The sequence below is a fragment of the Pezoporus wallicus genome, unplaced genomic scaffold (genome assembly GCF_028554395.1).
Source record: "Pezoporus wallicus isolate ANWC-B61680 ecotype Strahan unplaced genomic scaffold, APGP_CSIRO_Pwel_v1 scaffold_7736, whole genome shotgun sequence".
Classification (NCBI taxonomy): Eukaryota; Metazoa; Chordata; class Aves; order Psittaciformes; family Psittacidae; genus Pezoporus; species Pezoporus wallicus.
This window is the reverse complement of record NW_026636574.1, coordinates 1,452,995-1,466,558: the sequence shown is the minus strand read 5'-3', so window position 1 is coordinate 1,466,558 and position 13,564 is coordinate 1,452,995. Positions and strand designations below refer to the sequence as shown.

At 52.8% G+C, this 13,564-nt stretch overlaps 1 protein-coding gene across 3 annotated transcripts in view; it reads left to right on the top strand.

Moving 5' to 3' along the window:
* Positions 1–13,564, top strand: part of PLXNA2 (plexin A2) — a 169,871-nt gene that overhangs the window by 128,488 nt on the left and 27,819 nt on the right. For all 3 annotated transcript variants that reach the window (XM_057400688.1, XM_057400687.1, XM_057400689.1), the window contains exons 17-22: positions 622–715; positions 2,286–2,525; positions 2,703–2,846; positions 4,198–4,432; positions 5,851–5,993; positions 7,675–7,943. In XM_057400688.1, coding sequence (XP_057256671.1) covers positions 622–715; positions 2,286–2,525; positions 2,703–2,846; positions 4,198–4,432; positions 5,851–5,993; positions 7,675–7,943 — 1,125 coding nt within the window. The remainder of the gene's footprint in view (positions 1–621; positions 716–2,285; positions 2,526–2,702; positions 2,847–4,197; positions 4,433–5,850; positions 5,994–7,674; positions 7,944–13,564) is intronic.

The following is a 13,564-nucleotide window of genomic DNA, read 5'->3' as shown; positions in this document are numbered from 1 at the left end:
AAAATTGCCCCTGAATGAAGGGCACAGCAGGCTCTGAGGTGTTTGCTTTGAGCCCCAGTTCAAGATAACGTCTGGTCTGGGGTGAGATGGGTTTCGTGGGCTGGTTCAGGAAGCCAGAAGTGAAACACTTTACACAGAGGCACTGGCTGTAGGAGAACTGGGGTTGTGTCCTACCTGGCCCACATGGCATTGGGGCTCTTCATCCCTCCCCTCCCAAGTGTGACAACTTGCTGCATCTGCAATCCAGATGCAAGTGCATGTCAGCTCCTTCACTGCACATACCGTTCATTGTGTTCCTTAAAAACATCACTATGTAAATCATTAACCACTGTGATTAATGTATTGTCTTACATATTTAGTCTCAGCTCAGTTGATTTCTTTGGTCCCATTTCTCATCCTGCTGCCTTGCAGTGCTGTTAGGTGGGAGAAAGCTGCGAGTATAAAATCTTGCTGACTTTGGACCCCCCTCCCCAGTGACTCAGGGAGTGGGAATTAATCCATGCTGTCTCCTGGTGCCTGAAGTGTCTGCAGAAAACATCTTTCTGAGATCAACAAGCATCCTTCTTGTCAAGCAGAGCCTCTCTCCACAGCATTAATCAGGTGTCTCCTGGTTCTCCACAGCGGACACACACCTCTGACTGTTACCGGCTCCAACCTGGATGTGATCCAAGAGCCAAGGATCCGCGTCAAGTACAATGGGAAGGAGTTTGTCAACGTAAGTAGCTGCTGTCAGCACGGTGCCTGGGAGCATCCCTTGCATGGGTTCTCCCCACCTGGGTGCACACATGCACTGGTTACTGGTGAGGCTTGCCATGGTAAAGCTGCTTTGGGGTTGTTTCCCTAGATTTACCGAAACTGGGAACGCTGGAAAGAGGGATTCTTACACACACAAATTACTTCTTCAGCAGCACAGTAACTGCCAAGGGGTTTTCAAAGCTAGAAATGGAAGCCTCCAGTCTGGATCATCTCAATCACATCAAATTCTGTCTTGGGTCAGATAAAGTTTCACTCTGAAATTCCCCATTTTGTCCGAGGCCCTGAAACCTTTCCTCTCCCCAGCACCTTTGATTTCCAGTCCCTAGCTCAGGTCTACAGGCACATTATGATGGGAAGCCCGTGTAGCTGCCTCCATCATTCCCAGCTGCTCCACACTTCCCATTTTAGTCCTGCTCTTTCTGTAAAAGCCCAGAGTAGGCGCTGAGACCTGCCAGCTCTGAGGCTGCTATGTTTAACTAGTCTCTCCCTAGCTGCCTCTCTATAAATAAACCTCCTACTGCCACAGCTCTGGGCCCAGCAAACCTGTACCAGCCCAGGGAGGGGAGGAGAGAGGGAACCACTTCTGAACAAGAAGCTTTCAGGCTGCTTTTGCAGCTCAGTCACTGCAGTAAGGCCAGAGGCTGCTTCCCTGTATCCACCTCACCATGTGAAGGATGCTGGACATGGGGCTCTGGGTATTCTGGTGAAGCTGGGTGTTATTTTTAAGGCTCTTTTCCTTCCTCCCTTTTATCACTCTAATATTCCCAAAGCAAGGAGTCGGTATAGCAGAATTTGGGCTTGATCTGGAATGCCACCTCCTTCCCCAGTCTGTTTTGTTTCAGTCCAAGGGTAAGAAACTGAAATGAATCCCTAGGTAAGTGGGAACTAAGCAACGTCCTTTTATGCTACAAATACAGATTGTACCTCCAGAACCTGCAGAAATTATTCTGACCAAGTAAAATTGCAATACGCTGTTTCTATGCAGTGATCTTTCTCACTGAACCTGTATTATCTTGGAAAGGGCAAATCACTTAGCAGTCTTTCCTATTCCCTTTCTCCCTTCCCCTCTGAAGACCTTTTTCATTGGAGCTCTTTTTAAAGAGACATCTAATTTTGTTGCTAGCACTTGCAGTTACAGTGCTGCAAAAATAATCCTGAAGACACAAAATAGAGTGAAATTAAATTTTCCACTTATGGAGGGAGGCCAAACGGTTGGGCTCTTGCTGCTTTATAAGGCAAGAGCCTCATAAATCAGCCAGTTCCCTGCTTCCAGGCCTGGAGAAGCTGTGGGTGTCCTCAGCCTGGCAGGAGATGACCTTCATGTTACCTCCAGCCCACAAGTGCCAGACAGTCATTCCTCTCCCTTGCTGGGAATTGCCTCTAATCACCAGTTTGTAGCCGGAAGCAGGTATTTGCTGTGGGTCTGTTTCTCTGGGCTTTCCAGGGCGTATTTAAGGAATCAGAACATGGTTGTGCAGGTCAAGGTAAAGTTTCCCCTGCCATCTTTCAAAGCATCACCTTCCTCCCAGGTCTGCAAGGTGGTGAACGCTACAGCGCTGTCCTGCCTGGCTCCCCCCCTCACCTCCGAGTATCGGCCCGGCCTGGATGCTGTGGAGCGGCCAGATGAGTTTGGGTTTATCTTTAACAATGTGCAGTCCCTCCTGGTCTACAACGACACCAAGTTCATCTACTACCCCAACCCAACGTTTGAACTGCTGAGCCCAACCGGGGTGCTGGAGCAGAAGCCAGGGTCACCCATCATCATGAAGGTAAGGAGACCTTTACTCAACCCATGGGAAGAAACAAAAAAAACAATCCCAGATTTTTATTCCCTCCTTGGAGAATGGGATACCCTGGATGGAGTCCCATCATTTGTACAAGGAAGGGAATGAGGCAGAAATGAGAGAAATGCATCTTTGTACAGTCTTCTCTCCCCTTGTCCCTAGGGCAGAAACCTGTGCCCACCCGCTCCTGGAGGAGCAAAGCTCAACTACACCGTGCTCATCGGAGAGACACCCTGTGCTGTCACTGTCTCTGAGACCCAGCTGCTGTGTGAGCCACCCAATCTCACCGGACAGCACAAAGTGATGGTGAGGGACCAAACACTCCTTTCAGCATCCTTTCCCTCCCTCTTTCCCATCCTTTTGCCCCCTTCTCTAGCTCCCTGATGCACTTGGATATTGAGTGCAGTTTCTTGTCCAAGGTTTGGTAGGATCTTTATTGCTGTCTAATTGGAAATACAAAATACTGATGTGGATTAGCATGGACAAACTTCTCTCCCTGAGGGAACCTACTACCAAAGCCTTCTAGAAGGAACAAATCTTTCTGGAAATGCCTTCAGCACTAGTTATCATCCTTTCTGTGGTGCTGCATAGCATTCCTTCAGTAAGTGAGATCACTGGCATTAAACTGAAAGAGGGCAGATTTAGATTAGATTAGGAGTATATTCTTAACTATGAGGTGGTGAGCACTGGCACAAATTGCCCCATCCCTGGCAGTGTTCAAGGCCAAGGTGGATGGGGTTTGGAGCAACCCGCTCTAGTGGAAAGGGTTCCTGCCCATGGCAGGGGGTTGGAAGTGGATGAGCTTTAAGGTCCCTTCCAACACAAACCATTCATGATTCTGTGATTTTCAGTGGGTTGTGTTCTCCCTCCTGTTGGGATTTTGACAGTCCTTCTAGCCAGACCTGATCTGCAAAGTGGATGGGAAGGTTTTCCTTTTCCTAAAGCAGAAGCAGCTAGGAATATCTGAACGCTGGAGTGGTTGAATCAGTGGCCTCATGCAGGATAACAGTCGGTGTCCTCCTCTGCTTTGGTTTTGGGCATTGCTGCTTCCTCTGATCCACTCGCAGCTGCCGAAGTGCTTGAGTGGAGCCCAAACGAGATTGTAATTGTGATTTATTTCCCTTTAAGTTCAGCATCCAAAACATATTCACATTATCACAGTGTGATGCACAGAAGCGCAACCTGGCTGAGAGCTGCTTACATCTGTGGCCGGGGCACATCCAAGAAAAGCCTGTCCTGGCATTAACCTCCAGCATGTTTGCTCTTTAGCTTTCACATCTCTCCCCTTCTCTGTTCTCTCTTTCCAGTCACTCTGGTTTCTTGTCAGTGAAATTATCACTAGGTTGCGTATGTCCACACTTTACAAAAGGGAGTTGAAAGCTTATAAAATGAAAGTCAAATGGAGCCATCAGATAGTAAGAACAAAGCCCAGATAGTGAAGGGCTGGCACATTTATCATGACTTGAAGCCTCCCTGTGTTCGCATAAGCTACACCCTCTGTTTGAAGGCAACTGGAGTTGCTATATTCTTGGCTGAAACACAACTCTGTTCAGTGCTTCTGTAGGGATCTGCACAGGCCATGTGGTGTGTACTCAGGCTTTGGGACTGGCTGACACCCTTAGCTAAAGCTGCTGGTTACCTCCATTGTGCTTCGTAGGTGCGTGTTGGTGGTATCATCTTCTCCCCTGGCTCGGTGAGCATCATCTCAGACAGCCTCCTGACCCTGCCAGCCATCGTCAGCATCGCAGCTGGAGGCAGCCTGCTCCTCATCATCGTCATCATCGTCCTCATTGCCTACAAGCGCAAGTCCCGAGAGAACGACCTGACACTGAAGAGGCTGCAGATGCAGATGGACAACCTGGAGTCCCGAGTGGCCCTGGAGTGCAAGGAAGGTCAGTACAGACCAGGCACACTCTGTGTGCTACAGCTCCATGCCGTGCTCCCCAGCTCGCCCCAGGAGAGCCCCCCCCATTACCTGATGTTTGTGGTGAGGAATGGAGTTCATGCCCCGCCACGTTTGCCCCCCAGACAAGCTGCAGCAGGGTGGGCAGCCACAGGTGTGTCAGCAGCAGACACAGCTTTGCTGCGTCATGTGCAGAGAATAGGATTAGAGCTTGATCCTCCTTAAGCGACATGCCTGGATGGTGCTGGAGGGATGGTGCGAGCCCCAGGGTGTCCAACACAGTATGACCCCTTGTCTAATGGCCTTTTAGTACAGGGCTTTTAAAAAGGCACAGACATATGGGGGAGAAAAGGTTTGGACCCCCAAGAAACAGTGTGCATCCCAAATGGAAAGCAGAGGAGGATGGGAAAGCTGCTTCAGTCCCTCCTCCAGTCTCTAAGATGTGAGCCCAGAGCAGTGTGAAGCTCCTCAGCATTTATTTCTGGGGAATCTTGTGTGTTATTTGGACTAGATTTCAACACAGACAAGTCTTGCCCCTTCAGTGAGGCAGCTGCACCTGGCTGCTCTGCATGAGAGTGAAGGTAGAGGTGTGCAGACATCTCTGTAGCTGGTGGGTGAGAGGAGAAGCATTCTGCTGTAGTTCTCTGTGTCCTTCCAGCTGGAAGGGAGCTTAGTGAATTAAAGAAAAATAAATCAAAAGCTGCAAATTCCATAGTGTGGCCTGTTTCTAGAGAGCATCACACTGGATTTGTTCAGCTAGTTTTAAAAGGATAGCCTTGGAAGCACAGGACAAAAAATGAGATGTATTCAGGCGAGAACACCACCTGGGCATGGGCACAGCCTTGCTGGGGTACAGAGACCTCACTGAGCCAGCATTTCATACTTTGGAGGATGAACACAAGGCCACACATAGAGCTGTATAACACGGTGATGTTATGTAGCAAGTGGAAGAATAAATCCCTTCCTGACCCCTACAGTAAGCAGTTTCTGCTTGGATTTGATCTGCATGAGCTTTGATTATTTTGGCAACTGTTGACAGAGGAGGAAAGGAAGAAGAAAGGAAAATACAGGAGGCACCAAGTTAGGAAAATAGATCCTCACTTCTATCTGCAGCCTTTAAAGCTGCTGTAGGTGTGTGTACACAAGTGTGAACTGCATACAAATTAATAGGCATCTTTTGTTCTCAGCATCTGCTCTGTGCAGTGTGTGCTCTCTTGCTTTCAGCAGAACCTCTGAGGGAGAGGGTTTGTCTGAGCTACATAGCAGGGTCTCCTCCACATCGCTTTTCTGAGCTGGCCTATTTGTGGGTCCTACTCGAGGTGAGCGGACGGGCAGCCCACCCTCCCCCAAAGCCTGGCCTCCCTGAGTTCACATGTGCTTCTCTCTTGTTCCATTCTCCCTCAACAGCTTTTGCAGAGCTGCAGACGGATATCAATGAATTGACCAGTGACCTGGATCGCTCTGGGATCCCATACCTTGACTACCGGACCTATGCCATGAGGGTCCTTTTCCCTGGCATTGAGGACCATCCTGTCCTGCGGGAGCTGGAGGTAACGTACAGCCTATGCTCAGGCCCTTCAAAGTTTCCCTGAGCTGGTGTGAAACCCAGAGCCCTTTATGCCTTCCACACAAATCTTAATGAGAGGCACTGGGATCAGCAGGATGAGCTGCCAGTTCATTTTAGCTAGGAAGCTGGTGGTTCATCTCCATCTCTCATTGCTTGATTCCTTTTGCTTTCTTCCCTCTGGTGTTGCTTTATGGGGTTTTATATTGCTATAGGCCAGCAGCAAAGCATACCACGTAAGTTACTGGTGTCCTTTTAATCTCCTCCCTATTCACTGTACTGTACAGGGAAGGCTCTGAGCCTGGGAGCATCCTGCTTAGAGCATTCTGCTTTCCATGGCATGTCCACCGGAGGGCAAATGCCGTGGCTCGGCATGGCTAGCCTGCCTGTGAGCACCTCAATGTTTTATCCACCACTATGTCTAAATACATATGGAAAATTTTCACTGGGGATACAGCAAAATGGGTGATGTGCAAGGGTCCATCGGATCCCCTTGCAGATGAGCCCTGCTCACCTGTGAGAGCACCCAAATAAATGATGGTGCTTCAAGAAACATTCTCTGCCACTGAGAGAACGTGGGGCTTCCATCCTCCATCCAGGATGCACAGAAGTACAAGCTCTGCACTCCCTCTTGGAGTATTACTCCAGTATCCTGAAAGTCGTAAGTCCTCTTGCCTTCACACAGCCCAGGGGATGGCTCAAATCTTCAGCCAGAACTGTAAGAGGAAGAAGCAATGCTTGCTTGTGCTCCGTACGGCTGCACTGCTTTACCAGGCAAGCACTACTTAGCATTAATGCATCAAATCTCATTCATCTTCAGTGGGCACCAGCAGTTGCCCTGGTGTTGGTAAAACTCATCCAGGCTTTGAACCAACCTCTCACAGCCCATTACCTGCTATTTCCAGTCCCATGCACTATGTTCACTGTTTAAATTGCCAAATAAGCCAAACAAATATGAAAGTTTTTTGTTTTACTCATGAAAAACAGAATTGCAGAAGTGATGTGCTGCCAATTACACAGTTGCTTAATTACGTAGTGTTAGTAAAACCAATACATAAGTCTCCAAGATGTTTGGTAAGGAGTTGCCTGATGCAGTTCCATCATTTTCACTTGTAATGAATTACTTCAATCTGCAACTGGCTGAAAGCCTCAATTAATTTTTTACACTTGTCCCCTAATAAAGCAATAGTCTAAATTAGTATTTAATTTACTTATAAGAGTGTCACTTTTTGTGCAGAACAAGCAGAATTATATGTTGTTTATAGGGCTGTTAGCCTCACAGTAGCAGCTTTATGACTCTGAGTGCAGTTCTGAACAATGATCATAGAATGGTTAGGGTTGGAAAAGACCTTAATATCATCTAGTTCCAACCCTTCTGCCATGGGCAGGGACACCACACACTGTCACCCAAGACTCCATCCAACCTAGACTTGAACACTGCCAGGGATGGAGCGTTCACAACATGATGAAGGTGAGCTGTACAGAAGTGCTGGGAGGGGACAGAAAAGGTGACCAGGACTCGCCAGAGACCATGTCCAGGGATGCCAAGACTTTGAGAGATAGGGTGCTAGCTTGTGCACTCAGGGTTAAACCATTCACCCCACCCCTAGTGATGCTCCCCTGTTCTCCCAAGCCTTGGCTGATGGGTATTCTCTCGTCCACCACAGGTCCAAGGGAACGGGCAGCAGAGCGTGGAGAAGGCCTTGAAGCTATTTGCGCAGCTGATTAACAACAAAGTCTTCCTGCTGACCTTCATCCGAACGCTGGAGCTGCAGCGCAGCTTCTCCATGCGTGATCGTGGCAACGTGGCCTCACTCATCATGACAGGGCTGCAGGGCAAGCTGGAGTATGCCACTGATGTGCTGAAGCAGCTGCTCTCCGATCTCATTGAGAAGAACCTGGAGAACAAGAACCATCCCAAACTGCTCCTGCGCAGGTAGGGCAAGTGACGGGTCTTAGGGCAGTCACTGTGCTTTCCATAAGGTTGCATGGACACACTGCTGGTGGCATCTGGGGGCTCTGCAGGACCAGGGGGCTGGCTGCAGGAGGAAAACACTGTTCATCCATGCTGGATTTTGGATGACCCACCTATTTCCTTGCCTGTCTCCATGACACAAGATTAACTTAGCGTTTTCACAGATGGCTGAACAGGGTTTTGAACTGGACCACAGAATTACAAACGGGTTTGGGTTGGGAGGGACCTTAAAGCTCAACCAGTTCCAATCCCTGTCATGGGCAGGGACACCTTCCACTAGAGCAGGTTGCTCAAAGCAATCTGGCTTATTTCTCACGTCTGTCCAGTACCTGCGGACCTTGTCTCACATGAGCTGTGCTATTAAGATCGTGAGTAGACCATTAAAGACCTAGTGAAGAGGGGTACTTCCTGGATGGACAATGCCATGCACTGCCCCTAGAGCTGTAAGGGAAAAGCAGGCTGCATCTCCTTCTTTATGTGCTGCGGGGGCAAGGTGGGGTGTGACAGCCTCTGCCCCAGGGATCTCTGCCAGGGCAGCTGCAGCTTTCCCCTCGTCCGCTGCCAGGCAGGCAAGGGTTCTGCTGTGCTCCCCCTGAGGCTTTGCTGCCCCAGGCGACTTGAGTGTTGCAGGTGGCATTGCCACCTTGGCCCCGGGCAGGCTTTTGGTCATGTCCTTCTGTTCCACCTGCCTCTTCTTGGTTTTCTGGGGCACGGCCACAGGTGGGAGCAGAGGCTTCCTCTCTTTGCCTGTGCCTGTGCCCTGCAGAGCTGCCTTGAATCCTCTGCTGCTCTGTGGGGCAGGTGCCTGTCTCTGTCTCTGTGCTGTGGCCTCCTGCTTGCTGAAGCCATGGGAAGCTCGTGCTGGTGCTGCTGGAGGGAGAGGTGCCTGGAGCTGGAAAGGACCTTAAAGTTCTTCCAGCTCCAACCCCTGCAACAAGCAGGGTCACCTTCCACTACAGCAGGTTGCTCCCAGCCCTGTCCAGCCTGGCCTTGAACAGGCCTTACATCCATCTTCCCTTGCCAGGGATGGGGCAGCCCCAGCTTTTCTGGGCACCCTGTGCCAGGGTCTCAGCACCCTCACAGGGAAAGAGCTTCTGCTTACTAAATTTCATCTCCCTCAAAAGCCCTCTGTGTGGTCCTACACCTGGGTCAGAGCAATCCCAAGCACATCTACAGGTTGGGCAAAAAAAGAGATTGAGAACAGCCCTGCGGAGAAGGACTTGGGGGTGTTGGTCGATGAGAGAATGAACATAAGCAGGCAGTATGCGCTCGCAGCCCAGAAAACCAACCATATCCTGGGCTGCATCAAAAGGAGCGTGACCAGCAGATCCAAGGAGGTGATCCTGCCCCTCTGCTCTGCTCTTGTGAGACCTCACTTGGAGCATTGTGTGCAGTTCTGGTGTCCTCAACACAAAAACGACATGGAACTGTTGGAACAAGTCCAGAGGAGGCCACGAGGATGATCAGGGGCTGGAGCACCTCCTGTATGCAGACAAGCTGAGGAAGTTGGGGCTGTTCAGCCTGGAGAAGAGAAGGCTGTGTGGAGACCTCAGAGCAGCTTCCTGTATCTGAAGGGGGCCTATAGGGATGCTGGGGAGGGACTCTTCATTAGGGACTGTAATGACAGGACAAGGGGTGATGGGTTCAAACTGAAACAGGGGAAGTTTAGATTGGCTCTAAGGAGGAAATTCTTTCCTGTGAGGGTGCTGAGGCACTGGAATGGGTTGCCCAGGGAGGTTGTGAATGCTCCATCCCTGGCAGTGTTCAAGGCCAGGTTGGATGAGGCCTTGGGTGATATGGTTTAGTGTGAGGTGTCCCTGCCCATGGCAGGGGGGTTGGAACTGGATGATCTTAAGGTCCTTTCCAACCCAGACTGTTCCATGAATCTATGATTAAGCTGAGGTAACAGCCGAGGTCCCTACATAAAGACCAGCCTTAATGGAACAGATACTGTGTAAATGTACCCTCTCACAGCTGTATTCCACCTCAGCTCTGTGGCTGCATGAGAAGTCCGGGAAGGAGAACGCGGGTTGAGCCTTCTGTTACTCAGGAACACCCATGAACGTCTGAGACACAGAGAGTGAAAGGGGGGCGGTGGGGAGGCAGACAGTGAGAGATCGCCAGTCTGCCAATGGGAGGGCTCGTTGTAGAGGGAGCGCCGCAGGGGCTCACAGACGCCCCTGCTGATTGGCCCCGGTTCCCGGACTTCTGGAAGCGTCTCTCGGCCCAGCTGCAGGAGTGGCTGACACAGCCGTCACTCAAGAGAGGCTGCTCCAGGCCCCTCCCCGTGCCTGCCCTCTCGGGTTTCTGGAACCTTCTGTCGGTGCAGTCTGTGTGTGCTTTCACAGCCGCAGACCCTGGGCAAGAAAATCGCTAGGGAATGGGGTCGGGGAGGGAACCAAGGCCACGCTTGCGGTCATGCTGCACTACAGCTTCCCAGGCACAGCCTTCAGAGCTGGTTTGCAGCAAGGGCAGGTTGTTCTGTGCTTGCTTTGGTTGCACTGTGGCGCTTTAGGGGCCAGCCGCCCGCAGGGTGGCCATGAATACAAGGTGGATTCCCCACCCCAGACACAAAACAAGAGCTGGGTCTGCGTTCCTGCACAAGTGCATCTGCAGCCTTAGCGCCACCTCCCTGTCATTCCTCTGCTACAGCCCCGGGGACACAAGACCATGGCTTGGGGCAGCTGCAGGACAACCTGCGCTCGAGTGCTCTGAAGCTGCGGGATGGGGGGGGAACAAGCACGGTCCCACATCTGCTGCCCGTTTACAGCTCTGTTTCTGGAAAAACTACCAGCTTCTCACTGCATTGCTTCAGTGCTTGTCTGTGCAAGGGAAGAAGTACAGTCGCAATCTTTCAGCCCTTATCTCTGGCCTTTCTTCTTATTCCTCCCATCCCTCCTACAACCCTCTCATTTCCATTAGAGTGCTGCAACATGCAGCTGGCTTCAAAAGGCAGCTGACGTGTGAGCCACCGCATCACACCCTGCTTCATGCCATCGGGACGCGCTATTCCTGCATGGGCAGCACGTGCTGCCCAGAGGCAGCAAGTCTGCAAGCCCACCAGCTGGGAAGTGCCTCAAGGAAAGAGGTCGCTCCCCAGGCTTCTACACTGCTGACACGAGGGAAAAGCAGTAGGCGGCAGAGGCGAGCAGTGGGGGAAAGGGGAATGGTTTATTGTCCCAAGAAGGTGTCCGCAGCGAGCGCAGCCTGCAGCACGATGTCCTGAGCGCAGCTCTGTCGGGGCTGGCGCCGGCAGTGGGGCACTACTCCTGCTCTTGTGTGTCCATGGAGGAGAAGCTGGAAGTCTTGCCTGGAGAATTCATTGCTCTCCTGAAGCGGGATGGTTGTCGCTTCATGAATGAGACCTGCAGAGCTCTGTCCGCAAGTATGCACTGCCTTTGGGCACGTGCCTGTGATGCTGCCTCCTCAGCGTCGTAGGGTTCAGAGCCAGGGGAAGCTGGTACCAGCTCCTCCTCTTGTGTCAGGGCATCGAGAGGTGTGCGGTGCTGCTCTTGCTCAGCAGCTGCAGGCAGGGTGGGAGCTGCTGGCTCAGTGTCAGTGGGTCCAGTCAGGGCAGGAGACAGGCTCTGTAGCTCCTCAGCAGCCTCTCGTGCTGTCTCTCGTGCTGCCTCTCCTGCTGCAGCTGTGCCCACACTGCTGGGGCTGCTGGATCCCTCCTGGGGACCCGCGTGGCGGGCCTGGGAGAGCTCTGGTGCAGAGGTGTCGCCATAGGTGTCCCGTACGCTGATGGCTTCCTCCTGGGACAGCTCTTTGTCCCTGTCATTTTGTGACTCGGTTTTCACCTCCTCTGTCTGTTCCTTGGCCGAGTTTGCTGGCAGTAGCAGGCAGAGGCGAGCAGTGGGGGAAAAGGGGTATGGTTTATTGTCCCGAGAAGGTGTCTGCAGCGAGCGCAGGCTGCAGCACGGTGTCCTGAGCGCAGCTCTGTCAGGCCTGGCGCCGGCAGTGGGGCACTACTCCTCTACCCGTGGGTTCATGCAGGAGAAGCTGAAAGTCTTGCGCAGAGACTTCATTGCTCTCCTGAAGCGGGACGATCGTCGCTTTTGGAGCGCTCCTGCATCCGGCTGGGTGGCAGTGCCTGCGGGGATAGGAGAGCTGTAGGCATGGGGCTGGGTGGGCGCTGGGCAAGCTCCTGCTGCCACCCAGCACCGCGGGCTTTCCCCGGGGGCTTTCCACTGAAGGCTTTTTGGCCCTCGCCCACGGAGTGGAGGCCGGGGCACAGGTGAAGTCATGTTCACGCTGCTGCCAGCCTGGCCTGGCTGCCACTCGACGCAGGGACGTACCTGACTCGTCCTCAGTGTCCTGAACTGCTGCAGGTGACACTGGCGGTTCCTCCTCTTGTGCTGCCCGTGAGGCAGGGGCACTGCTGGCCTCACCTTGGTGGTTTTCAGATGCTCTCCTGAGTACTTTGCGCACGAATGAGAGCTGCAGAGCTCTTTCTCTAAGTGTGCGCCGCCTTGGGGCAGGTGCCTGAGATGCTGCCTGCTCTGCGACACAGGATGCAGAGCCAGGGGAAGCTGGTGCCGGTGCCTCCTCGTCCTCTTGTGCCAGGGCAGCGAGAGGTGTGCGGTGCTGCTCTTGCTCAGCAGCTGCGGGCAGGGTGGGAGCTGCTGGCTCGGTGTCTGTGGGTCTGGCCAAGGCAGGAGACAGGCTCTGCAGGTCTCCAGCTGTCTCTTCCGCTGCCTCTTCTGCTGCCTCTCCTGCTGCGGCTGTGCCCACGCTGCTGGGGATGCTGGATCCCTCCTGGGGTCCCGCGCGGGGTGCGTGGAAGAGCTCAGGCACCAAGGGGTTGACATAGATGTCCCGTATGGTGATGGCTTCCCCTTGGGACAGCTCTTTGTCCCAGTCACGTTCTGAGGACTCCTTCACCTCCTTGACCAGGGCTCTGGTCCGTATGTTGCCCTTGATGACGTCCAGCAAATGGGACAGCAGTTGGTCTCTGTCCTCTTCCCTTTTGTGGTCGTTCTCCTCTTCCTGCTCCTTCTCAGTGGGCAGTTCCTCCTGTAATCACACAACCGGGATGCAGGGGATGAGTGTGCTGCAGCTGGGCAGCGTAGTGCCTGGTCCCAGGCAGGAGCAGGCTCATCCCCCTGTGTTGTCCCATCCATCATTGGCGCTCACCTGTAGGTACTGGAACAACGCCCTGTGTCTCGGGCAGCAATATTGCCTCTGGCTGTCTTGCAGCTGGAGCTCCCTCTCCTCAGGGCCTCCCAGCAGCCCAAGCAGGCTGGCTGTCCTCTGCCTGTCCAGACTGTGCCTGCTGCTGGCAGTGCTGCTCCTCTTCTGCCCCTCCAGGACCTCTGTCCAGGCGATCACCAGGAATGTCTCTGCCACACGCAGCCTGGGGGAGGCACCTGCCTCCTGCACCTCGAGACCTGTGGTGCTGGGCACATGCGCCTCAGTCACTGGGGGCTGAGATTCCTGATCTGAGGGAGAAGCAGCTGCATGTCCTTCTATGCCTGCTCCTGGGGCAAGGTGGGGTGTCGCAGCCTCTGCCCCTGGGAGCTCTGTCAATGAAAATGTCGTTTCACCCTTTTCTGCTGCTGGGGAGACAACAGCATTGG